We start from the raw sequence: 26,282 nt of genomic DNA, 5'->3' as shown, positions 1-26,282 counted from the left end.
CCTTTTTCATAGGTTGAGTAATACTTTAAAATGCTTAATTTAGAACTGTTGCAAGACCAATAGCTCTCATGACACTTTCTGTCATTGTTTTCAATTGCTTATTCTGAGTTCTTAAGTATTTTGAATCATGCAGTTTGACACATACTGGAATTAAAAGTTAATTCCCTCAACTCTTTTGTTTCCTTTTTATCAGCCCTCAAAAGCCCAAGTTAAACACATTCAAGGCTAAAATCCTTTGAAGACATAGTTGGAGGTAATAAGTTGTCAGGAAAATATGCCCAGAACTGCACTGTAATTCCAGGGTTTTCTGTGGATCATATTTTAGGCCCTATTTATGCAGAAATACTGAAAATCCCAAAGGTTCACAAACCTCAAAACACCACTGCAGTTCCCACATAAATTACCAATAGTCAAAACTGGTACTCAAAAGTATTTGCAGATTGATTATTTATTTTGGAGCATTGTTATGTCCCCTCATCTCAGTTTTTATATTATACCTTTTTCTTTAATCTGACAGTCAAGGGGACTGGAACCTAAGTCCAAGCAACTTCTTCTGCCCTATATGTAAATATGATCTTCAGGTTCCAGGAAGTGTTTGTTTTGTCTCCGTGAAAACTTGAAAAAACATTAAACAATCGCTGTGAAAAGGCTGATCCTCAAACCACCTTTAAGTTGTTGTTGTTGTTGTTGTTGTTGTTGTTGTTGTTATTATTATTATTATTATTATTATTATTTATTAGATTTTTATACCGCCCTTCTCCTGAAGGACTCAGGGCGGTTTACAGCCAAAATAAAAACAACAGCAATGTACAATTAAAACCAAATTAAAAAACTTATTATATAATTGGCCGAAATTTAAAAACATTTAAAATCTAAGAACCCTTAAAATTCTTCTAAAAATTTAGAATTTAAGCCAGCCCCGCACGAGTAAATAAATATGTTTTCAGTTCGCGGCGAAAGGTCCAAAGGTCAGGCAATTGGCGCAAGCCGTGGGGAAGTTCGTTCCAGAGAGTAGGAGCCCCCACAGAGAAGGATCTTCCCCTGGGGGCCGCCAGCCGACATTGGCGGACGGCACCCTGAGAAGTCCCTCTCTGTGTGAGTGTATGGGTCGGTGGGAGGCATGAGGTAACAGAAGGCGGTCCCGTAAGTACCCAGGCCCTAAGCCATGGAGCGCTTTAAAGGTAGTAACCAAAACCTTAAAGTGCACCCGAAAGACCACAGGTAGCCAGTGCAACCTGCGCAGGAGTGGTGTTACATGGGAGCCGCGGTTCCTTTATTCCATGTAGAATATTAACGTCTTTATTATTTACCCTAACCCATTTAAGTTCTATTAAGTCAATAAACCTCATATTTTTCTGTGTATGTCAAATTGCTGAAGTTAAAAGTCTGCTCCAGCCACTATAAAGAAAAATAAGAGACCCGGAATTGAATTCCAAATTGAACCATGGGCCTAAGCAGGGGGTTGGACTAGAAGACCTCCAAGGTCCCTTCCAACTCTGTTACTCTATTCTATTCTATTCTATTCTATTCTATTCTATTCTATTCTATTCTATTCTATTCTATTCTATTCTATTCTATTCTATTCTCTGTACAAGGCCTGCCTTTCTATTGAGGTGAAATTCTGTGTCATAAAACATTGCAAGTCTTCCCTTATTGCTTTTTATGGGATTGTAGACATGGGATAAAATAGGAAATGAAACAAAGAACTGAGGCATTAAAAATCATGAGTCATGTGCTGGGACTCACGCAGTGCACTTAAAAATACCTTTTTTCATTGTAGTTGTTGTTGTTGTTGTTGTTATTATTATTATTATTATTATTATTTATTAGATTTTTATACCGTCCTTCTCCCGAAGGACTCAGGGCGGTTTACAGCCAAAATAAAAACAACAGCAATGTACAATTAAAACCAAATTTAAAAACTTATTATATAATTGGCCGAAATTTAAAAACATTTAAAATCTAAGAAGCCTTAAAATTCTTCTAAAAATTTAGAATTTAAGCCAGCCCCGCGCGAGTAAATAAATATGTTTTCAGTTCGCGGCGAAAGGTCCAAAGGTCAGGCAATTGGCGCAAGCCGTGGGGAAGTTCGTTCCAGAGAGTAGGAGCCCCACAGAGAAGGATCTTCCCCTGGGGGCCGCCAGCCGACATTGCTTGGCGGACGGCACCCTGAGAAGTCCCTCTCTGTGTGAGTGTATGGGTCGGTGGGAGGCGTGAGGTAACAGAAGGCGGTCCCGTAAGCACCCAGGCCCTAAGCCATGGAGCGCTTTAAAGGTAGTAACCAAAACCTTAAAGTGCACCCGAAAGACCACAGGTAGCCAGTGCAACCTGCGCAGGAGTGGTGTTACATGGGAGCCACGGTTCCTTTATTCCATGTAGAATATTAACGTCTTTATTATTTACCCTAACCCATTTAAGTTCTATTAAGTCAATAAACCTCATATTTTTCTGTGTGTGTCAAATTGCTGAAGTTAAAAGTCTGCTCCAGCCACTATAAAGAAAAATAAGAGACCCGGAATTGAATTCCAAATTGAACCATGGGCCTAAGCAGGGGGTTGGACTAGAAGACCTCCAAGGTCCCTTCCAACTCTGTTACTCTATTCTATTCTATTCTATTCTATTCTATTCTATTCTATTCTATTCTATTCTATTCTATTCTATTCTATTCTATTCTATTCTCTGTACAAGGCCTGCCTTTCTATTGAGGTGAAATTCTGTGTCATAAAACATTGCAAGTCTTCCCTTATTGCTTTTTATGGGATTGTAGACATGGGATAAAATAGGAAATGAAACAAAGAACTGAGGCATTAAAAATCATGAGTCATGTGCTGGGACTCACGCAGTGCACTTAAAAATACCTTTTTTCATTGTAGTTCGTTAACTATCGTGGGCTCACACCCACTGCATTGAACTAAATCAAAAGCAAACCAACCCAACCTCGTTTATCTATTTGCTAATGCGGACTTTTGAATGTTACCTACTGCTTGGGTCACAGGCAGTGATGGGCTGCAACCGGTTTAACAACTGGTTCTGTGAGCGCATGCTTTGCGCGCACGCATGGGCTTCACACGTGCACGCCTAATGCACTTCCACGCAGCATTCAAAAATATAGCAATTTGAAATTCAGCTGCTTACCTTCTAAGGCAGCCCCAGTAAATAGAACAGCAGAGGCGCGAAAATCAGCTGAGCCAGAAAGAAGGAAATATAGGACAGAATAGAGCAGGGGTGGGAGGGTGTGGCCAGCTGATCGTCAGAACTACCGGTTCGTCCGAACCGGTCCGAATTGTTAGCAGCCCACTACTGCTCACAGGTGGCTTACAGTTCTAAAAATATAACAGTCTACAAGCTAAAACCAACCATATTGCAGAGCTGCTGTCTATCTAAGTGGGCTTCTCAACGAAAACTTTCTGGAAGAGCAGGCACTTCCTTCCTAAAAGTTAACAAGGTTTCATATAAGAAAAATTTCCCCTTAATCTCAATTTAGGGCAGTAAAAACCCAAACAATTAAACAATCTTTTGTAAATTTACTGAATCTGTGATTCCATGGTGCCCTCAGCAGAAGATTTCCAATCAAACTATTGTGTTGGTTTACGCATATTCATTTTTCTACACATCTTGTGCAACTGAAGACATTGGCATAAATGATAACTCCACTGAGTTTTCAGTTGACCCTATTTTACTGAATCCAGTTCTTTATAGTGTTTGGGTATCAAATCAAGAATTTCCAAAATGTCATTTACTCAGCCTGGAGTGGAGATGTAAAATTGGTATCAGCCAGGGGTGGGTTCCCGGGGGTTCGGGGCAATCCTCTAGCCAAGGATCACTAGGGTTTGGTGAACCCCCAAATACCACCCTTGGCTGGCCACGCCCAACTCTCCCCTCCCAGGAGTCTCCACGTGGCCCATTCACCATTCCAGGTAAGTGCAGGGGCTGCGCAGAGGGTCTGGGAGGGCAAAAACCAGAAGTTCTGGAAGTCTGGAAATGGGCCTGTTTCCAGCCTCCGGAGCAAGCTGTTTTCGCCCTCCCGGAGGCTTGAGGAAAGCCCCTAGAGCCTGGGGAGGGCGAAAAATGCCCCCCTCCCCCGCCGTGGTGCAGGCAGTCAACTAGGAGTCCACGCTCTGGGACATTCCATCAGAACCTGTCCTCTTTCACGAACATCAGTTTGAAATACCCTCTTATGCCACTGCAGCATAACGTCCCAATCCCTAACTCTTGAAGTCATAGCAATGATACTCTTAGATTAGAAGCTTTGCCACCTAAGCATGTGTTTGTTTGTTTTTCCAAGGGAAACCTTGCACCATCCCAATGCAAGAAAAATACTAATTTTGATATGATGATGATGAAGTTCAGATGAGTTTGCAGTTCCAAAATTCATCAGAAATGGATAGTCTAAAATTCTTAGGATGCTGCCCCCTGTGACGGTCACTACATTCTGCGTTTCTTCTTTGCTCCTGTGGAATCTGCGTGGTGCTATTTGTGGCCCAGCTTGCTCAAGATGTCCAAGAGGCCTAAAGTAAGGAGACCCATTGTAGGGCAAAGTAAGAAAATGTCCAGAATTGGAATTGCAGCTGCAGCACTTCTGGCTATAACACACTGATTGTATTTTTCAAAGTCAACTTCTCTGATAGCACAGATGTGATCTGTTTGGCAGCTGTCATTGCAGAATGTGTTGTCGTACTGCACAGAATTATACCGGTAGTACTTCTGGAGCTGGCCTTCATCTCTCATAAGCTTCTCCAGGAGCAGATGCATGGAGCGAACAGAACCATCCATGATCTCGTATGCCTCTGTCAGGCTGTATTCTTTCTTCCACTCGGGAGTACCCATGTTAGCGTGGGTGAGGTTTAAATAATAAGTTATGATATCCTAAAAAAAAAAAAAAAAGGAACAGAAAACATTTGGAAGAAATTCTAAGAAATCTGTTAAAACTGATCACAGTGAGCTTACCAGATTCAGGTTGCAGAAATTCAGACAACTATGCAATAGCAGCAAAAACATACAGAGAATGCAACTCTTTGGTTCCATCTACTGGACATTTACATTTTTGCAGCCTGATGTAGTAAACTTAACAATGATAATAAAGCTAGTGTAGGAGAAGAGCAGGCAGAATTGCGGGTAGAGTTAAACACATCATCGGCTTAGAATCATTGTGTCCCCACAAGTGCTCTAAGTCCACCCCTCCTGAATTCTTATTTGGGGCCACTTTGTACTGAACTTTAGTTCACCAGATTCTTGTGTATATAGGCAATATGCAACCCAATGGCAGTCCTAATTCTTTCTGCCTGACAGATAGCCATTATATTTCCTTTGCCCTCTGTCAAGGCAGCCAAAAAGGAGATCCCATTCACTCTCCACTTTTCTTCATTTCACTTTCCTGGACTGTAGCAACCAGGACAACTAACACCACTGGGTTCTCCATGGAAGGATGCTCAGTCAGTCAAGTAAACTAACATTGTATTTCAGGAGTTTTTGAATCAGGCTGTAATCCTTCTGATGGTCAGCAGGATCCTCACAACTATTGCTCAGCTCTCTACAGCCTCTCCCCTGTTCCTTCCCTCCTCTGTTCCTTCCCAAGGCTGTCAACATGAATAAGTGTTGTGGTCCGCCAGCAGCCCGTGGACCTGAACAGAGTCAGACAGTAAGGAGGCTGGGGAGGACAATGGGCCAGTCCTGGTGTCGGGAAGGCCTGGACGAGGGCTCTGCGTCGGAGGCAGAGATGGGGCCAAGGCCATCTGGGAGCGATGCGCGGACTCCGGAGCCTCCAGAGGCAGACAGCAGAGAGGCAGAGGAACAGGAGTAGCTTGTTCCTAGTGCATGCATGCAAACAACTGCCAGAAGGCAAGAGCAGATGAAGAAAAAAGGACAACTTGGGAGTAAGGCCAGAAGATGATTGGCCACTCCCATAAGGTTTAAAGAGCAGCAACCAGCCATTGGGTTCTTTGTAGAAAAGCAATGTTGATTTCCGTGCTTCTTGTTAGCGTCTCTTGAATTTTGTGGGGTTTTTGCCAAGAAAAAGCCTTTGGCAGGTTGCCAAAGACATCAAAGGTTAGTGATAAGGCCAAGGGACTGGTTATTAAGAATTTTGTTTTGGACTAAGCTGAGAATGAATTAATTCTCAGCTGTTTTAATAAAATAAGTTTGTTGAGGACTGAATTGGGCCTTAGTCACAACAATACCTGGGCTTGGTCACAACAAGATTCAAGCAAGTCACAGGAGTCCAGCTCAATTGGGACCATCTAGAAACCTCTAGTGGGCAAAATAACTTGCCCGCAGTGGTGACACGGATCACCTCTGGAGCCGGCACCCTGATTTCTTAGAGACAACCATAAATAAATGGAATTCTCTTTCTACCTTCACAAGCAGAGTGCCACGGTCGTATTTAAAAACACGGATGCCAGGGTTGTTGGCTCCATTCTGCACACCTGGCAAGCTTGTCTTCCAAGGTGTAATTGCTGGAGCTAAAAATATGACATTGATCGGAAAATCTGAAAGAGAAGACAAACAACGTCGGGAATTTTATCACATGCACACATACACACACATTTTATTTTGTGTTCTGACTTAGACTTACGGATACAGTGAAAGCAGACAGAGTCCCCAAAACCCTCTTTTTATTTCAACAGCTTTGAATTCTGCTCATTCAGAGCCTGTTCATTCTCAAGCTGTTCATTCACAGATGAGTCCCAAATAGTTGTAAAGAATCCGACAGAAGTCTGCCACAGTTCTTCTGATAAGGCTGATAAACACCCACCTTTATCTCCTTTGACAGCTGCCAAGACCTAACTGGCAAATAATTTTGCAAGGCCACATGGAAACACAGAGTCAACATGGAGGCTGCAGTCTTGAAACTGGCCAGCACGAACAACAGTTGCTTCCTGCAAAGGGCTCACGTGCCTTTGCTCCTCCTTTATATCTTATGGGAGGGGCCAATCATCTCCAAGTCCTACTCCCGAGTTGACCCTTTTGTTTTAACTGTTCTTGCCTTCTGGCAGCTCTGCATGCGCGCACTGGAAACAGGCTCCCCTTGTTCCTCTGCCTCGCTGATGTCTGACTCTGGAGGCTCCGGAGTCCGCACATAACTCCCAGATGGCCCTGGCCCTATCTCTGCCTCTGATGCAGAGCCCTCATCCGAGCCTTCCCTAGACTCCAGGATTGGCCCCTGTTCCTCCCCAGCCTCCTCACTGTCTGACTCTGCTGCCACTCCGCAGGCCGCTGGCGGACCACAACAGTCAGTTCCTTGCCAGACAGTAACAGGATATAATCCATGATGGAGCAAGGAGTGATATGCAGACTGGACTAGTGGCATTCAAGTCCCAACAATGTGTCAATTGGCAGATGAGACAAGGAACTGCCTTTGGCAATGCAAAACTTGCAGTCACTTTTGGGGCACCCCCTCTATCTTAAATTGAATGGGTAGGGATTGGACAATAATGCTCCATTCAATTATGGCTCTCCTTTTGTGGAATCTACTAATTTCTGGTGGATTCTGATACAGATCTTATTCCTGGGCAAATATTATTTAATTATAGGCTTTTGGGGCAGCTAATGTAAGGTAACTGGAAATTTTGTTGAATAACAGAATAACAGAGTTGGAAGGGCCTTGGAAGTTTTCTAGTCCAACCCCGGCAGGAGACTCTCTGCCGTTTCATATTGTCCAGTCTCTTTTTAAAGAGAACTTTGTTTTAACTATGCTGCTAAATTATATGGCATTTTTTCAGTTGTCAGGTTTTGGCAGACACGTGACATCTTTCGATAGTTGCCAAGCTCCCAGCAGAGTCCAGTCCTGTTATTTGCCTTCCTATAAAGTACTTTTGCCCCACAACCCTGTTGCTCTACAGCAGCGGTGGGGTCTACTAACCTTTGCTACCGGTTTGCAGTGGGATCGCGCACAGAAGCTTCCTGATGACATCGGGGTCGGTGGCCAGAGCCTACCCCCGATTTTACTACCGGTTCGCAAGAACCAGTCCAAACCAGGGGCAACCCACCACTCCTCTACAGACTGGAAGACGTCCAGACAATTCCAGAGGACGTACCTTTGTTATCATAGAACATTCTAAAACTATCCGTATGGTGATGCCCAAAAAATTGTGCGGCAATTACAGCATGATGTTTCTGAATGATTTCTGTATATCTTTGATTGAAGTGTTTTCGGAACCAGGATTTGCCTCGTTTCTTTTCAAAGATGCCAGGAGGAACATGCCCAATAATATAGACCTGGGATAGATCAGACAAGGGATAGTCAGGGGAAATAAAGACTGTGGGATACAGTTTCCTAGCCTTCCCCAACCTGATGTACTCTCATGATCATCAATTAACCTGATCAATTTTTAAGAAAATGTTGGATAACCATTTGTCTGAAATGGTGTAGGGTTTCCTGCCTGGGCAGGGGGTTGCACTAGAAGACCTCCAAGGTCCCTTCCAACTCTGTTGTTGTTGTTGTTATTATTATTATTGCTTTGGGAAGTGATGGGACCAGAGCTGGCTCCAAATTTCTACTTTTCCCAATATCCTCTCTCAATATATGTTCTCTCAACCTATATAGACCTGAAACTCCTGTTATAGAAATTTAAAAAAATTAATCTACACCTTGTTGGCTTCAATCTGAATAGGTTTGGTACAAACCTGTGGTGAAATCCAATTTTTTTTTTTTACTACCGGTTCTGTGGGCATGGCTTGGTGGGCGTGGTGTGGCTTGGTGGGGATGGCAGGGGAAGGATACTGCAAAATCTCCATTCCCACCCCACTCCAGGGGAAGGATACTGCAAAATCCCCATTCCCACCCCATTCTGGGGCCAGGCAGAGGTGGTATTTACCGGTTCTCCAAACTACTCAAAATTTCCACTACTGGTTCTCCGAACTGCTCAAAAGTTCCACTACCGGTTCTCCAGAACCTGTTGGAACCTGCTGGATTTCACCCCTGGTACAAACCCTTCTCCTAAACTGCACAAACAAGTTGGACTTAATGGTATCTAAGGCTCTTTGTAGATCTTACAATCTATGATTCATACTCTCTTTGGCTAGATTCATTCATACCACACTAAGTCGTAAAATGGTTTAGTTTTATTTATTAAATATATATATTTATAAAATGTTTATCCATTTTTTTCTTATTAGAAATCAAACCATGCTTATGCCTTAGCATGTAATGTAACTCTAACTAATTATGGGTTAAACCATGGATTGTGACTTAATTATGTATGTATCCTTTAATTCCTTCTTGAAATCATGACATTACTGAAATGTGTTGACATTCCAGAGGTATACCTTTGACAATCGCTTCATAGTATTGAATGCATTTTTGTAGTTGAGTTGAGAAATTATCCTGAATATAGTTCTGTCCCAAAAGGCTTAGAAGCAGTGGTGGGATTCAGCCGGTTCGTACTGGTTCAGCAGAACCGGTAGCTAATTTTTTGTGGAGTTTGGCAAATCGGCTGAATAGCGTGCCTCACCACACCCAGCCCTGCCTCGCCCACCCCTCCCAGCCAGTCCTTGCCTTGCTTCCTGGCTGTTCACCTCACCTCCTGGTCGCTTGCTTACCTGGCCTCTCAGCTGCTTGCTCGCTGACCTCCTGGCTGCTCGCACACCTGGAGTCCAGGCGGGCGAGTGACCGAGAGGCCAGGTGAGCAGCCAGGCAAGGTGAGCCACCCAGTGAGGAAAGGCAGGTGAAGCGAAGCTGGGTGGGACAAGGAGTGGCTGGGAGCGGAGGGATGAGGCGCCACTCAACATGAGTGATGTCGAGTTGACCATACCCACCCAGCTGCACCTACCCATCTTGTCATAAGGGCTAAGAACCAGTTGTTAAATTATTTGAATCCCACCACTGATTAGAAGTATTGTTTAAAACAAGAAAAGAAGGCAGCTGAAAGTAACCTTTTCTCCTGTTTCTGATGCCTTGGTCAACAGAGTTTGCAGCCACTGGAATTGGTCTCCTGGATCCTCCAGACTCATGGACCGATTATTCTTATCATAGTACAGGTTGGTGTTGAGGACAATTATTCGCCTCTTTGGTCCAACACCAGGCAGCGACTGAGTGTAGAAAGCACCTGCAAAACAGTCAATAGGTCAGTTTAGACCAGAGCGTGTCTGGTAGGAAGCAATTAATTTGATTAACTGGATCGTCTGAATGGGCTACTAACTCCAGTTCATTTCCTTACAGCCCCTTATGTAGAATCATAGGAAACATTTTTTTGGGGGGGGGGGGCAACTGCAATCTGCCATCACATACCTGTTCTGAACGTTTGTATGGAGGCCTCATCAAGCCACGGCTGCCATAGGTCTGCTGTTACAGTGTAGATCTTGTTCTCCTCAGCTGGAAACTGATTTTTGGGGTGGAAGTCATGGTTGCCCATTGCTGGATAGACCTGAGTATCTGAAGTAAGCAGGAAAGAATATAGCTTGGTAGAGAATGGTATAAGAAAGAAAGCTGTCCCCACAGTAGGAAGAAGCAAATCACACACGTTTTGTCTTAGCCATCCTAGATTGATCTGATGCTAAGCATAAATCTTTACATACAAATCTGAATGGTGGAGTTCACAACAAGATCACATTATGGTTTCCTATGATGCGTGGACTCAAAATTCTTTTTTTCCAGCAAAATCTGAAGAGGGGTACCAGAGATGGTATACCTCGGCACAGAGTAATTACAATCAGTGTAACTTTTATCTAACAGGGATGCGGTAGCTCAGTGGCTAAGACACTGAGATTGTCGGATCGAAAGGTCGGCAGTTCAGCGGTTTGAATCCTTAGTGCCGCGTAACGGGGTGAGCTCCCGTTACTTGTTCCAGCTTCTGCCAACCTAGCAGTTCGAAAGCACACAAAAAATGCAAGTAGAAAAATAGGGACCACCTTTGGTGGGAAGGTAACGGTGTTCCGTGCGCCTTTGGCATTTAGTCATGCTGGCCACATGACGATGGAATTGTCTTTGGACAGCGCTGGCTCTTTGGCTTTGAAATGGAGATAAGCACTGCCCCCTAGAGTCGGGAACGACTAGAACATATGTGCGAGGGGAACCTTTACCTTTTAACTTTTATCTGAACCTATATTAATTTACAAAATGTGGACCTAGACAGGAGAATCACCAAACAAGGAGATCAAGTCATGGATTGAAACTGTCCATCAGATGTTAAATTTAAATTTAATTTAATCAGATGGTAAATTTATGTACTTATGGAGCTAAGCATATGAAAAGCCAAAGCAAAAAGGATTCTGAAACATAGTGAACCTATTCTATATCTCAAGTGAATCTCAACCTTGGCCACTTTAAGATGTGCGGACTTCAACTCCTGGAATTCTTTAACCAGCACGCTTGGCTGGAGAATTCTAGGAGTTGAAGCCAACACATCTTAAAAGTGGTTAAGGTTGAAAAACATTGCTATATCTGGCAAATCAAACAATCATATGAACCCTTAGTTAGGATTTCATACGCTCTCTGCACCAAGTTATATTATATTATATTATATTATATTATATTATATTATATTATATTATATTATATTATATTATATTATATTATAATATAATATAATATAATATAATATAATATAATATAATATAATATAATATAATATAATATTATATTATATTATATTATATTATATTATATTATATTAAGTCATACTATGGAGAATGGGCTACATTTTTCCCCTAAGGAACTATACTGGCATATGTAAATTCTCCCCATTATCCTGAAATAGGAACATATTTCTTGGAGAAACCTGAGAGCAGAATATATACAATCTTGTCTATACTTGCTGCTGCTTAGGCAATATATTCTCAGTAACCTTCAAAGACCAACGAAAGTTCTGTTATTGTCTCCCACAATCTAACACCTCTGTGTTGGCTGGGAATGTTGAAATTTGCAGTCTCAAAACATTTGGAATAAAGCAGAATGGGAAGATTATTCTGCTCCCACTGCTTAATACTAATTTGGACTACGAGTTTTTTCTTTCCAAAAGTGTACTTTACATCTAACTTTTGGAACCTCACATAATCTTATTTTAAGGACAATGAAGACCATATGCAAGTAAAATGCATAGGATTTAATTTAATTCATCAGGAATATGGAATTGGCTAGTAAGCAATCAGTATGTTTCTGTTGCATTTAAGCCAAATAGGATTAAAAATCATCAACTTCATTACTGAAATATTTTTTTCAATCGATTTTTCTATTAAAGTGATAGCCAAGATATTTGCAGCCATGTGGAAATATTCAAATCCTTCCGTGTTTTTCAAGATCTTGATGCTATGTGACTGGCTGCGGCCAGCAAAACAAAAATTAATATTTTAAATGCTCTAAACCAGGGGTCTCCAACCTTGGTCCCTTTAAGACTCATGGACTTCAACTCCCAGAGTCCCTCAGCCAGCAAAGCTGGCTGAGGAACTCTGAGAGTTGAAGTCCACGAATCTTAAAGGGACCAAGGTTGGAGACCCCTGCTCTAAACATCATCTCATTTTAATAACAATAACCTAGTCTAAACATCTGGCTGACTGTGCATGCAACAGAATGCATGCAACATAAGAATGGTGATTTAATAAAAAAAATCTGCACCAGAACAATTAAACAACTTCACAAAACCATCACACGTGTACCCCTTTCTCTGTGTTTTCTCTAATACATAGGTGTTATATTAAATGTATCATGTTACCTTTGATGCAAAATGTAAAATGCTGCATCTGGTTATGGCCTTTTACAGGCCTGAGCTTGTTATTGCCCACTTATTCTAGCATTTTGTACCTGGAAAGACATCTCGGATCAACTTAGTTAGCTTTTCTATTATTTCCAACACGATTTTTTCTCCCAGCTTTTCATCTGGCACATGAGGAGTATCATCACTAGAAAACAGCAAAAAAAAAAGACATCCCAGTGAAACCCACAGATACTAAGCATAAACCTAGATAAACTTCATATAAGAAAGAATAAAATAAGCGTACAAGTCAGGTGTCAAGCGTGCCTCCTTTCAAAACTCAAGAAAGAAAAACTCCAACTCCATTGTTTGTAGAGAAAGGTATCTTTTTCTAAGAATGAACTGATTGCAACGAAAGTAAAGCAAGTTCTGAATAATAGGTGTGTCTTACACATACATGTTCCCACATAAATCCCTACCCCCCCCAAAGGTCAAGCACTTGTGTCCAATCCACCTCTCCCTCAAGTGTCATGTGAGGGTCATCTTCAGATGGTTTCATTTCTCTGGTATGCACGGACCGTTAACTGCGAGTGTTATCAGCCCGCTTCTTAGACTTTGAATTCTGCAATTACATCACAAAAAAGGCTTTAAGAGTTGTAAACCTAATCTTGCGTAGCTCCTTCTCCAAAAACACTACACTACTAACCAGAGCATATAAAACATTTGCTAGACCAATTCTTGAATACAGCTCGACTGTATTGGAATCCATACCACATTTCTGACATCAGTACAATTGAACGTGTTCAGAAATATTTTACAAGAAGAGTTCTCCACTCCTCTGAATACAACAAAATACCTTATGCCACCAGAGTTGAAATCCTGGGCTTAGAAAATTTAGAACTACGCCGCCTTTGACATGACCTGAGTTTAACTCATAGAATCATCTATTACAATGTCCTTCCTATTTAAGACTACTTCAGCTTCAATTGCTTCAACCAAAAACTCTACTATTGACCTCACCCCATTTCTAAGAGGTCTGTAAGGGGCGTGCATAAGAGCACAAGAGTACCTACCGTTCCTGTCCTATTGTTACCTTTCGTTATATCCAATTAATATAGTTATTACATACTCATACTTATATATATGCTTATATATTGTATAGTTATTACATGCTTATGCTTATATATACTGTGTGACAAAAATAAATAAAATAAAAATTCATTCCATTTATCTGTCGCAAGTTAAGTTTCGTTTCTGTATTAACTCCCTCCCCCCAACCTATGGCAGCGGAAGCAGCTAGCCCATATTTAAAGATACATTACCCCTTCCCAATGCCTAAAGACAGCAATAAAACAATTAGCTGAGCAATAAAACAATGAAGGCAGCATGCTGAGGCTAACACCAGGTCTCAACACTGATAGAAATTAGCCTAACAGGTGATTAGGCTAAGAAGCAGGGAGATAAAAGGGATTGAAATCTACAAAGACAGATATGTAGATATGCCCGTCCACTATCTCTGTTTTATTCTCAACCTCATTAAAGTTTTTTATTTCCATCACAGGCAACTTGCAATTATGAGTCGCATACAGATTTAATAAATAAATAAGCAAACAAACAAACAAAGCTATCTCTCTTGAACTAACATATTCACATATTTGCATAGGAATCCTGAATCGTTGTAATTGTTGAGTAAGAGAATGAATGAACAGTTATTCTTGAATGGTTAGCCAGCTAAGCGGTTAAATAAAAGTTTGTTCTGTTGCTTACTACAAAACCTAGGACTCAGGCTATTATTATTTTTTTTACCCAGTCCAAAGAATGAAGTCTGGTTCAGGAAGAATCTTCTTCATGGCATAAATAGAAGAATTGATAAGAATCCAGGGAGCGTCACACAAGTAATCCCCCCAGGTTCCTGCACTGATCACTGGCTGCGTGCCAGCCGATGGACACACCTTCAAGGGATCTGTGGACTTTTGGTACTCTGGGTCAAGATGAAGGTCTGAGATATGCCAGAAGAAACCTGCATCAGCAAACAGAAAATTCACAATAAAATTGCTCAATATTTGTTTCAGTTTCTGCATTCACCAGAACCAACGTTCCTTATTTCAGACAGCAAAATGCCTAGGATTGTTCCTGCGCAATTGCAAGTTTTTCCCACATTTGCCAAGCCAAATGACTATTCATTTTTTTTGTCTTAAACCAAAGACAAGCAACCTTTTTCTCTTGGATTTTGAGTGGTGTGCCTGAGCCACCCTCATAGTACCATAGCCAAGAAATGGGTGGGGCAGCGACAACCCTAAACTTGGCTTGATTTATGTGTGGTTCAAATGAGTCCAATGGACTGAGTTAATTATAAACACACATCAACCCCTTAAAATGAAGACACATTTTATATTTGGTATGCAGGGAGTTTCTGCATACCAAATATAAAACATAAAACGAGTAGAAAATATTAACGTTTGGAAATAAATCTTAAAAAGGTTTACTTTTGCCAACTGAATGGCAGTTGCCAACAGCACATAACTTAGGCGGTTTCTCTGCAACTGATCTGCCAGAAGAAAGGATACAGCTAAAAGCAAATTGATTAAACAGTGAACATGATTACTTCTGTGTAATATTCCTCTTCTGTCATATTAAAACAACAATTTAGTGGCAACTCTTGAAGAAGCTCCTAGGGTGGTGCCCATATCCAGTTCTAGAGACTTAAGTGTTGCCTCATGAAACTTATCATTGAATGCCATTCTTTTAAACAGACAACTTTGCAAATTAAAAAAAAACCTGGAAAATACCTGAAGTTCCAATTACATTCCTGCAGTGCATCAGTAGCAACAGAATCTTCCAAAAGTCCATTTTGGTTTCGTGGCTAACAAGCACCGAAGATCTGCTTTGTCTCTTGTAAGTGCAGCTGTGGCAATCTGTCAGCCTTTTTTTATTCTCCTCCCCTATATCTTTGACTCATGGCTTATTGGAGGAACTGACTTGGCATCAGAACTTGGCACCTTTTCCAGCTTAGCAGAATCCCTGTAAAATATTTCAACAGTGTGTTTAACTGAAGGAAATAGGTAGCCGAGATTGCTGGGGAGGAGGGTCAAGCTTTATATTACAGTATCTGTGTGCCTTCAATATGTTACCAAGGTCTTTTGTCATTTGACAAGCTCTTTGCTGAGGTAGCAGGATGGAACAAGTTTGTTTTCTGGTAGAGAAGCTTTGGTGGGTGGGGAGGGACAGGTAAACGTGCAGGTTCTCTGCCAAAAACTGCATCACACAGTCCAGAGTGATCTAACTTGTTTGGAAGAAAAACTCTCTCTTGGTTGCTGAATGAAAACAAGATTTCCTAGAGTGTTACAATTCTGTTGTTCCACCCCAAGCCATTTTAAAATAGAAGTGCTACAAATACGAATAACAAATATTGACTTTGCTTACTATTTATTTATTTCCCACATTTACTATATTTCTAAACAACATGAGGCATACATACCTTGAACATACCTGATACTCCTTCCTCCTCCTCTTTTCCCTACAACAGTTATTAGATTTGGGACAGAAGCTATATACATGCTGCTGCTCAAATTAATTCCATGAAATTTTGCTTATTTATTTATATAGTCCTTTCAAAATTGAGTTGGGCAATGAACAGATCAATTCAGGAGTTCACAACATGGCCCGCAGTCTATCACATCTGGAGAATACCAGGTTGGGAGGCAATTTCTAAATCTTGTTTAGCAGTTTACTTGTTTATCCAAAATCTTCCCTAAAGTGCCATTTGCAACCGATTTTCTGAAATGTAAAACTTGATTGCATCCTGTTCTGGTCCCTGTTTCCCCTCTCCCCCCCCCCTCCTGCTTGCAGCTGTCCACTTATCCTGGCACATCTGTATCTTTATTTCAACAAAGAGATCAGTGCAGGAATGTTTCAGAGGCTTTGCTTGCAGGAAAAGATGCAGTTCTAATCCTCGCATCTGGAAGAATACCCATGGGGTATATTAAAAAAAGCAGGTGCTAAAAATAGGTGTTTTGTGCTGAAACCTTTTCAAATTTTTGCAACACTGAGATAAAAAGAAAAGTCTCTAGAAAGTTGGGAAGAACCAGGAGAAATTTCTACAAATTGGTGTAGGTGGATGGCAACTCCTCTTTCTTTATAGACAATATAGTTGAGGCATTCCCCAATTTTATATTTAAAAACAAGTTTCATTAATCTCACTGGTTTCAGCCAGTGAGATTTACAACCGACTTTCATATTCTCATGTAAATAAACAAAAGACTGAAAAATTTTGCCAGGCTTATCTGAATCTAAACAGTGATAACCCTTCAATTAATGAAGGTTCCTTAATAAAACTAAAGTGCTTCAGTTCTGCAGATACTTTCGCTTTTCAAAAATGGTATGGCCAAACGCCAGGGAAATCGGTAGCCATGACAGAAGGGCATGTTTCCCACTAATAAAGTTTCCCAAATAAAATCTGAACGCCAGTACAATCTCACAGGAACTTCAGCTTCTTTCCTATTTTAAGGAAACAGCCCATCCGACCTGGCTAGGGAAGGTGGATACAAAGACCTGAAGAAACTACCCATCTATAAAGAGATCGGTTAGCTAAAGCTAAAACCGTTCACTTAATAAATTCCCTAATTTCCCCAGAAACGCAATTCTCAGAATATCAATTTCATCTGTGTGCCTCCTGAGAATTCTGGGAATTGTAGTTCCGGAACTACAGTATTTTTACATGCGCCACTCTGGCTTCTCTCTCTCTCTCTCTCTCTTTTTCTGTCGGCTTTCCTCTTCAGGCCCGTTCCTCAGAGGGCCCGCCCCTTTCGGTTTCCCCAGCCATCGATTGGTTGGGAGGAAAGGAGGAGGTGGGAAAAGCCGGGGGAATGACCTATCCCGAGCGCCCGTGTTTGCGCGCGCGTGGGAAAAAACGCGCGAGGGCGAAAGCGAGCTGTTCTTGGGGGGTGGGGGGGTGGGAGCGAAAGCCGGAGTTGAGCGGGAAGTCTTTCCGCGCGTGGGTCCTCCTACTTCGGCAGCATGTGGTCCGGTCACGGTGAGGGCGGATGGCGCGTTCTTGTATGCGGGAGTTCCGAAGACCTTTCCTTTTTTTGGGGGGGGGGCAATGGGGGAGAGCAACTCCCATCACCCACAGCCTGCACGGCTGTGCCTCATGGGAGCTGTACTTGTTGAAAAAAACTATTTTTCTTCTTTCGTTTGTCGCCATGACTACGTTAAAAACGATGCCATTTATTTATTCGTGGTAGATTGCCGCTTATCTAACCTATGTGATCCTAGGTAGCTTACAGGAAAGTAAATTTTATAAAAAAGATGCATAAAATAAAATATAGGATCTGGGCATTATTTTTTCATATGAGTAATTGGATCAAATCTGGCAAAAGTACGCAAGATGCCTTATTTTCTCCCCTGGAGACGCTCATGAGTCTCGTATTTTTAGTTTTGGTTTTATTTTAATTTCTAATGAACAAAAAAGTAACCTAAAGTGTATTTCCGTGCACTTGAGCTGCTTTGGAAAAAATTCAGAGACTGAAAAGATGCAAAGAAAAATGTTATTTTTCCCCCCATGTTTTTTCTATTATCTTTCCAGGAGGTTATGACAGCAATTATGGCAATATTAGCTATACACAGTCGCCTGGAGGATTTGCATCACCTTCTGCAACCCAAAGCGAGAAGAAATCGGTATGTACTTCTTTATATCCAGTCTATTTTCTGAAAAAGTGACAGTAAAAGGATTATAGTGTAAAAATTTTCATCTTTGCAGAGGTCAAGAGCTCAGAATATCGTTCCTTGTACAGTATCACAACTATTTTCAGCTGAACAAGTGGATGATGTTTTCAGGGTCCGTGAAGTTGAACTTTCACAGGTAATTTTCAAAATTGCCTTGACTAGGTTTATTATATTTATTTATTACATTTATTACATTTATTTATTATTAATAAGTAATTATTAAATAAATATTTGTTAAATAAATATTATTATTAGATTTATTATATTTATTCAGTTTGTATGACTGCACATCCCAAAAAATGACTTTGGGTGGCACACAGTATTAAAATAAATTAAAAATTCCGTTCATGAATACAAAAATTAAAATACGTAGCAGCTGAGAAGATATCCCAGCAGAGCCAGGAGTCAGGACCCTTCATGCATTTGGGGTCCCAGGCCTGGGCAGACAATCAGGTCTTTAGGGCCTTATGAAAGGCCAGCAGGGTCTAATCGCCAGATGAAGAATGTTGTATAGGGAGTGCTGTGGCAGAAAAGACATAGTTCCTGGGCTCTGCCAATCAGGGAAAGATGGTCCCTTAGGTACCCTGTTTCCAAGACATGAAAGGCTTTAAAGGTGACAAACGGCACCTTGAATTGCATCAGAAGCACAACAGCAGCTGACACAGCTCACAAAATAGTGGCATTACAAGTGCCAAGCAACTGGCACCATTTACCATCCACGCAGCCACATTCGGTATCATTTGAAGCTTCCGAACACTTGGCAGTTTTTAGTTCTGCCAACACTGCTGTACAAAGGTTTTAGTTAAATGTTTCCTCTCTGGTGTGACACATTTTCATCTGATTGTGCCAAATCACGATTCAGTCATGATGTATACATTTGTGGGGTTAAATTAACACAAGGATTAATAGGAGATGCCACTTTACAGTCTATTTATTGAGATTTGCTTCTGTTTCCTCATGCAGGTTATTATTGTGGGCATAATCAGGCATGCTGAAAAAGCTCCAACGAATATTCTCTACAAAGTGGATGACATGACTGCAGCCCCGATGGATGTGAGACAGTGGGTTGACACAGATGTATGTATCACATAGGCTTCGATATACATGAAAAGAGATAGCATGAAGTGGCAGCTTATGGAAATGAGGTCCATGTTCAAATCCATACTCATTTTAGAACTAATAAGAAAATAAAAGTGGGGGGAGGCATAAATGCTGCCTTGAGTTATTTAGAAGGAACGTGGATTCTAAATGTAATACATTGGTTACAGAGTTTGCAATTTGCTCTCCCTTAGCTTTGGTTCTCCATTGGGATAAAGTAAGATACTAGAATCCTGACATTCTAGGTTGATTTGCATTACTTTGTGAAACATTGCTGGCAAATGCCAAGAAATCATTGTCTCTTCTTTTTATTCAAGGAGGAGGGCAGTGAAAATGTGGTGGTTCCACCAGGAACCTACGTAAAAGTAGCTGGCCATCTACGATCTTTCCAGGTAAGAGCTGTGCAACAGAAACATTTGAAAATGAGAACTGCCACATAGTGCTGGATAATTCTGTTTTCGCAAAAGCACTGAATTAATTTTGAGCTCCCCCAACAAAAGACATTTAAGTGCTGTCTTCTTTTTTAATCTGTCAGATGCGAAGATGGCAAGTAAGTTTGTGCGTGTGACATATGTGTGTTCCTTGACTATTGAGAATCTGTTTCATTTAGACATTTTTCTGTGATTTCAAGGAAGTAAAACTGTGTTTACAGTCCAAATACTGTGTTTTTCCCCAGTCAAATAAATTGGCTACATTTTAAGCAAAATTGTTTTACTACCGGTACCTAGTTACTAAACAAGTTTTTTCTCTCTGTCATATTGCTATTGTTTGCCTGAGAAGGAAACCAGTTTGGTTTCAGCCAGCCTCAGTTAATGCAAACCAAGGTGTGGTATGTTGTATGAGCCAAAGTACAATATAGCTATAGAAAAGTACAATATATTTAAAAAATAATTACAAGCAGCAGTGAATTGGACTCATGATGGTAAGTTCCTAAACATGAGAATAGAGAAGAACTTTAGTAAGTGTGAGTAAAAATAACAAAACTGTTTTTAGAAGTAAATAATGTCTTACAGAAAAGACATTGGTCACCTCTGAAAAATCCAGTTAGCATTCTAAAGTAAGTATTAAGCAGGAATTTATTGTTTTACATTGTGGAAAGTAAAATGCTTTTACTTTCTTAGATTATAATGTTACTCAATAATCAGGTCTCTTATCCTAAAACTAAAAACCCAGTAAAACAATTCTATTGGAGAATTAGGACATTATTGGACAAAAAGCCACATTTCGCTCCCAGGTAAGTTAGTCAAAATTGTTAGAATGAGCAGCATTGGCTGTTAGAAAAACTAACATTACTTTTCCTGTGGAGAACAGAACAGATTTTTTAAAGGTAGATACAGCATGTGAAATTCATTAGAAATATTACTGAAGATGACAAAGATTTATGTAATGAAGTATTCTTGCAATACTTTATTACTTGGAATTGTTAAAGAACAGAAACTTAAAAAACAAATCTAAATTTTTAGAAGAGTCTAAAAGGAGTAAATATTTAATAAGACTATTGTATGCTATTAAAAAAATATTCTTAGCATATTCTTAGATTTGTTTTTCCCTGTAATGTGAATATTTGGAATTTATTTTGAAAAGTATATCTCTTGAGAGTTATTGGCCAGAACATGTTTAGAGTTCCTTTAAAATTCCAGAACAAGAAGAGCCTGGTTGCATTCAAGATTATGCCCCTGGAAGATATGAATGAATTTACTACACATCTGCTTGAAGTTGTCAACGCACACATGATCCTCAGAAAAAGCAACACGGTATGTGGGCAAGCAAAACAGGCACTAATTCAGCCTTTCCTGGCCTAGTCACATATGCCTAGGCAAACTGGCCATCCTAGAAGAAGCAATCTTAATATATTGAGATGGTTCCAGGTTCTGGAAGGGAGCAAACTGATTGAAAATTGTAGAGCGCTTTAACTAATGGCATTGTTACAGGTAGCTAGAGCTCAATTTCTATTTTACACATGCAGAAATATACGTAATTACCTTAACTGGCCATTGGTTTTTCCTCCTTGACTTTTAGCCCCAATCTTCAAAAACACCTCAGCCCTTTGGTGTATTTGAGACGAGCAGTATGTCAAATGTAGGAGGAAATGATACTTTAACAATGCATGGTCTCACACCGCACCAGAGTCAGGTATGTATAGTTAACAGATCATGAATGAAGGCAAATATACATGTCCCAGGATAATGTTTGCAAGATCCAATTTGGATCGGTCTTCTGAGCTTTCAGACTTATGCTGGAGCCAGTGGTGGGTTTCACTTATCTTTGCTACCGGTTCGCTCGCGAAGAAGCTTCTGCGCATGTGCAGAGTGTATGTAATGACCTCTGGGTGAGCGGAGCCTCCCACCGTCACTGCTACCAGTTCGCCCGAATTGGGGTGAACCCACCACTGGCTGGAGCCCATCTTCAGGGAATTTCTGTCTTCTGGAATATGTGCTTTGGGCTATTCTGTGAGTTTTTTTTATTTATTTATTTACATTTATATCCCGCCCTTCTCCGAAGACTCAGGGCGGCTTACAGTGTATAAGGCAATAGTCTCATTCTATTTGTATATTTACAAAGTCAACTTATTGCCCCCCCAACAATCTGGGTCCTCATTTTACCTACCTTATAAAGGATGGAAGGCTGAGTCAACCTTGGGCCGGGCTTGAACCTGCAGTAATTGCAGACTGCTGTGTTCTAATAACAGGCTTCTTACCAGCCTGAGCTACCACGGCCCCTAAGTTGTATTTATATGGTGTCTTCCTATTGGTTGATTGATATATTGATGGCTTGCAATTGGCTGTTGTTTCCTTATGCTGCCAAGCTCTCAGATCCTAAGTACCTGATAAGCTAGTAATAAATCAGCACTCCTATTAACTGATAAGGGGCCCGTTTCCCAGCCTTCAATCATTTTCCTGGCTATCTTTGTCCTTGCTCAGCCAACAATCTTAATAGCTGAGAAATTGAATGTATGTCCTTGTTCATTGTAATGTGAGGCTACCAATGAGTTTAGGTCTTCTCATCTGACTACTCGTTTGTGTTCTTGCAATCAGGTGGTTAGCTTTCTCCATTTACAAGATCAATTCTGGGCATGGCAGCAGATTTATTCTATGAAACTTCCTAAACATCTCTCCATATGCACTTGCAAGAGTGATCAGATACTGTTACCTGCTTCTAACTAGTTTCACTTTTGCACACAAACCTCTCCATTCCTGGTATTTCTCACATGTAACTTCATTGCAATGCTGGACATCTAGGTCACAATTAAGCACAACTAACTTTCCCAACACTTTTTAAAACACAACAATAAAATCCTAAAGTGAAAGGTATTAAAAATGGCCTGCTGGCACATGTACTTTCATTATAAAACTGAAACTCTGTACATCTGAAGAAAAATTGCTGTGACTGTTCATTTTTATATCGCTGCATGTTTCCGCTGTAGGTTGAAAACAGAAATTTGGGTACTGATGTATAACATGGCTGTTGTATGACTAATAGGGCTCTTTATTTTTTGTTAAAAAACATTAGGTCTTTTCTGCATTTGCCTTTGAATAACTGAACTCTTGCTTTTTGAAGGTTCTGAATTTGATTAAAAGCTGCATGACAACCGAAGGGATAAGTCTTCATGATCTGAAATCTCAGTTGCATAATATTAATCTACAAACGCTCAAGTAGGTAACAGACTGGGAAGTTAGGTTTTTGACATACTGGGCTGTTGGTATTGCTATACCAAAAGGAAGTCATATTGATTCCTTTCAAACCTGAAATCTACACCTGGGGTAGAGTATCCAAAGCAAACTTACGATCAGGTTTATTTTTCCTACTGAAAGTTTTTCAAAGTTGTGTTGCTATATAGCTAGGATAATGCACATTAAGCATTTTTTACATTCCTCACCCTTTTGCATTTTATGTTTGGTTCTTTCAAAGAACTTTGCAGCATCATATGCTCTCTCTTTTGGTAATTATGTTTTGTTAATACTGTACATGAAAGAAAATGCCAGGTCGCCCAAGGCATTTCTACATGTTTTTCTTATTGCCTGACAGGAGCTAAATTTAGTGTGGGGATATGTAAGATCAAAAAGTTCCTCCAAAATGTTACCAATAACTCTTTTTCCCCTCAGACTTCCCCCTTCTTTCCTAAGCTTCTTTGTAATAACTTTTTTGGAATAGTTAATCTCTTCTTACATGCATGTTTTTGTTTTTGTCAAGAACGTTTAGATTCACTTCTTAATGAACTGGTATTTTCTTTTTATGTATTGCCTAGTAATTTTATATAGAATAGAACAGAATAGAATAGAATTCTTTATTGGTCAAGTGTGATTAGACACAAGGGATTTGTCTTATGATGATTCTACTTTACAAATAATTCCCTCAACACTGTCAAACTATTTACTAAATCTGCACTACTATTAATCTTCTCATGGTTCCCATCACCCATCTCCTTCCACTTATGACTGTAACTTTGTTGCTTGTATCTTTAAGATGTATACTGATATTGTTTCCTGATTGCTTATTTGTAGCCTATGACTATCATTAAGTGTTGTATCATTAAGTGTTAAATTTGTACCCTATGACTATCATTAAGTGTTGTAAATGTTGTACCTTGATGAAGGTATCTTTTCTTTTATGTACACTGAGAGCATCTATACCAAGACAAATTCCTTGTGTGTCCAATCACACTTGGCCAATAAAAATTCTATTCTATTCTATTCTATTCTATTCTATTCTATTCTATTCTATTCTATTCTATCTTGATTTTATCCATTTTATCAGTATTCAGGATTAGTTTGCATGTTATATGTTGTTACAGCTTTGACTTTATTTTGGTTGGTAGCACCAACTGTGGCAATTTTAATTATATTCTGGTTTTGTATGTTTCCCCCTCTTCATGTGATTTTTTTCCTTGTTATGTTGTATATAAAACGTATGTTGTTCTATGCTGCTCTTTAGTTAAAATAAAGTTTAAATTTCAATTTTTACTGAAGAAATTATTTTTTCCCGTCCTTCCATTCAGGAAAGCTGTTGAGTTTCTTAGCAGCGAGGGACATATATACTCCACTATTGATGATGAACATTTCAAGTCTACAGATGCTGACTAAGGTCTGATTGGTTTATAATAATCTGGGTCCAAAGTTTTAACAGATCCAAGACTGTTTTGCCTGATTTAAGTCTCAAAGTACTCTTGATGGTGACACATAAGACTGAACGGGACCTGAGGACATGTCTAGAACAGATGCCTCCATCCAGCTGTTTTGTGGGGAAGGGGTGGCCATGGTTTCTTAGCTTTTTTGCCTTTTTCTGTAAATGGAATCCTCCTTTAAAAAAGTATTTTTTTACTGATATAGCAGTAGTTTATTCGGAGTAGATATTCAATCTAGGATGCTTTGCATTTCACAAAAACTTTGGAATGTGAAAATGCTTTAACTTTGCTCTAGCTAAATATTATACTATGCAGTTTTGTACACCTGAAGCCCCCATAATTTTGAATAATCACATTATGCATTCTTGTACAATATTGGAGTTTGCTTAACTCAGAAATCCTACTTACATACATAATTATGTAATTTAAATTGGGGATGGATTATTTCACTGCAAACAGTAGGTTCAGATTTATCCTTAGTTTAACAATTTTAAATTCAGGAGCAGAATTAACACATATCCTGGAATCTGACTTGATTATTCGTATAGTAATTATAGATGACAGCATGTACAGAGACATTAATGTAGTTTACATACTCAAATTCTGGCTGAGAATGTAAACATTTGTGAAAGTTAAGATGACAGTGTTGACATTTAATACATGTAAAAAATATAATAAAAGCTTGCTGTTCTGAAAACATCCTTGTGTAATTAGTCTTAAAGTATGTTAAAAGAATAATGTAAAAGCTTGGTTAGAATTGCAAGACCAAAATGCCACCTTTTTAACTCCTGGGTAGGATATATCCCACGGACTAAACAATAAAGTTTTTGATTTTGTATGGTTATGGCTTTCAAAACACAGGTTCTTTTAAGTCTTCCTAATTCCCATGAAAGGGAAGGATGATAGTTTTTTTAAAAAAAATAAAATTCAATGGTTTTCCAGATCACTATTTGTGTCTTAAATTTAAAACCTACCTCACCTACAAAAAACATATTTACCTCTCTCAACAACCACCCTGTGAGGAAAATTGAACTAAATGATTCGTCCCAAGTCACTGAGTTTCCATGAATGACAGTGGATCATCCTGTTCTAACGCAACATTTGAACCTTTATTGTAATGGAATGTAGCAAGGAGATTGATTCAGAGAACGGTGGAATTGCAGTCCAGAGTAGAAAGAGGCAGCATAGTTTGGAGGTGAGGTGTGAGAGAAAGAGGCTGAAGACAGCCCTTCCCTAATAGTTAACAGAATATATGGTAGAAGCAGGTAAGACTGCTTAGTCTGTTAAGATTCTGTCTACAGGTGTGAAAACAATAAAAGAACTTGGGAGTATGCCCATGTGCTATTTTTGGTTTCAGGCCTGACAATTACTGATATATGCACCTCAAGTTGTTTGGATCAAGAGCAGTTGCAGCTGTGTGAAGAATCTTGGGTTGACTTGGATTTTAAATAATTTATCTACTGATACTTTTGCATTTTACTTCTCTTCTGCTTTGCCCTTGTCTGGTTTAGAAGGGAAGATCTCCCCCCCCACCCCCACCCCAAAAATCCTCTGGTATTGAATTACCTTTACCAGCAGCCTTATCAACTAAAATTGGTATCCCACTTGGAAAAAGTAGAATGTTTCCTGCCATTTATGAACTATCATTTTCATTTTGAAGCAAGATTTGACGTCTTCACATCTGACATTCAAGTACTTCTCCGTACATTACATTT

At 39.9% G+C, this 26,282-nt stretch overlaps 2 protein-coding genes across 3 annotated transcripts; one reads left to right on the top strand and one right to left on the bottom strand.

Moving 5' to 3' along the window:
- Nucleotides 1–1,882: 1,882 nt before the first annotated feature.
- Nucleotides 1,883–15,696, bottom strand: SMPDL3B (sphingomyelin phosphodiesterase acid like 3B). Of its 2 annotated transcripts, XM_058196189.1 has the most exons (8): nucleotides 15,413–15,696; nucleotides 14,430–14,643; nucleotides 12,734–12,831; nucleotides 10,226–10,369; nucleotides 9,871–10,043; nucleotides 8,034–8,214; nucleotides 6,352–6,485; nucleotides 1,885–4,866 (listed from the first exon to the last, which is right to left on the bottom strand). In XM_058196189.1, the coding sequence occupies exons 1-8, from the start codon at nucleotides 15,471–15,473 to the stop codon at nucleotides 4,471–4,473; spliced, it is 1,401 nt and encodes a 466-aa protein (XP_058052172.1). In that variant the 5' UTR covers nucleotides 15,474–15,696; the 3' UTR covers nucleotides 1,885–4,470. The 2 variants fall into 2 exon arrangements, with proteins under 2 accessions (XP_058052173.1, XP_058052172.1); XM_058196190.1 differs by lacking the exon at nucleotides 14,430–14,643 and having other exon boundaries at nucleotides 1,883–4,866; nucleotides 15,413–15,692.
- A 1,830-nt stretch (nucleotides 15,697–17,526) lies between these two features.
- Nucleotides 17,527–25,266, top strand: RPA2 (replication protein A2). Its single transcript, XM_058196217.1, has 9 exons — nucleotides 17,527–17,655; nucleotides 18,208–18,299; nucleotides 18,382–18,483; nucleotides 19,311–19,424; nucleotides 19,763–19,837; nucleotides 21,086–21,199; nucleotides 21,465–21,578; nucleotides 23,004–23,098; nucleotides 24,442–25,266. Exons 1-9 carry the CDS (start codon nucleotides 17,640–17,642, stop codon nucleotides 24,524–24,526), a joined length of 807 nt encoding a protein of 268 aa, XP_058052200.1. The 5' UTR covers nucleotides 17,527–17,639; the 3' UTR covers nucleotides 24,527–25,266.
- Nucleotides 25,267–26,282: the final 1,016 nt, after the last annotated feature.

The sequence above is a fragment of the Ahaetulla prasina genome, chromosome 10, assembly GCF_028640845.1.
Source record: "Ahaetulla prasina isolate Xishuangbanna chromosome 10, ASM2864084v1, whole genome shotgun sequence".
NCBI lineage: Eukaryota > Metazoa > Chordata > Lepidosauria > Squamata > Colubridae > Ahaetulla > Ahaetulla prasina.
This window is presented reverse-complemented; position numbering and strand designations above follow the sequence as displayed.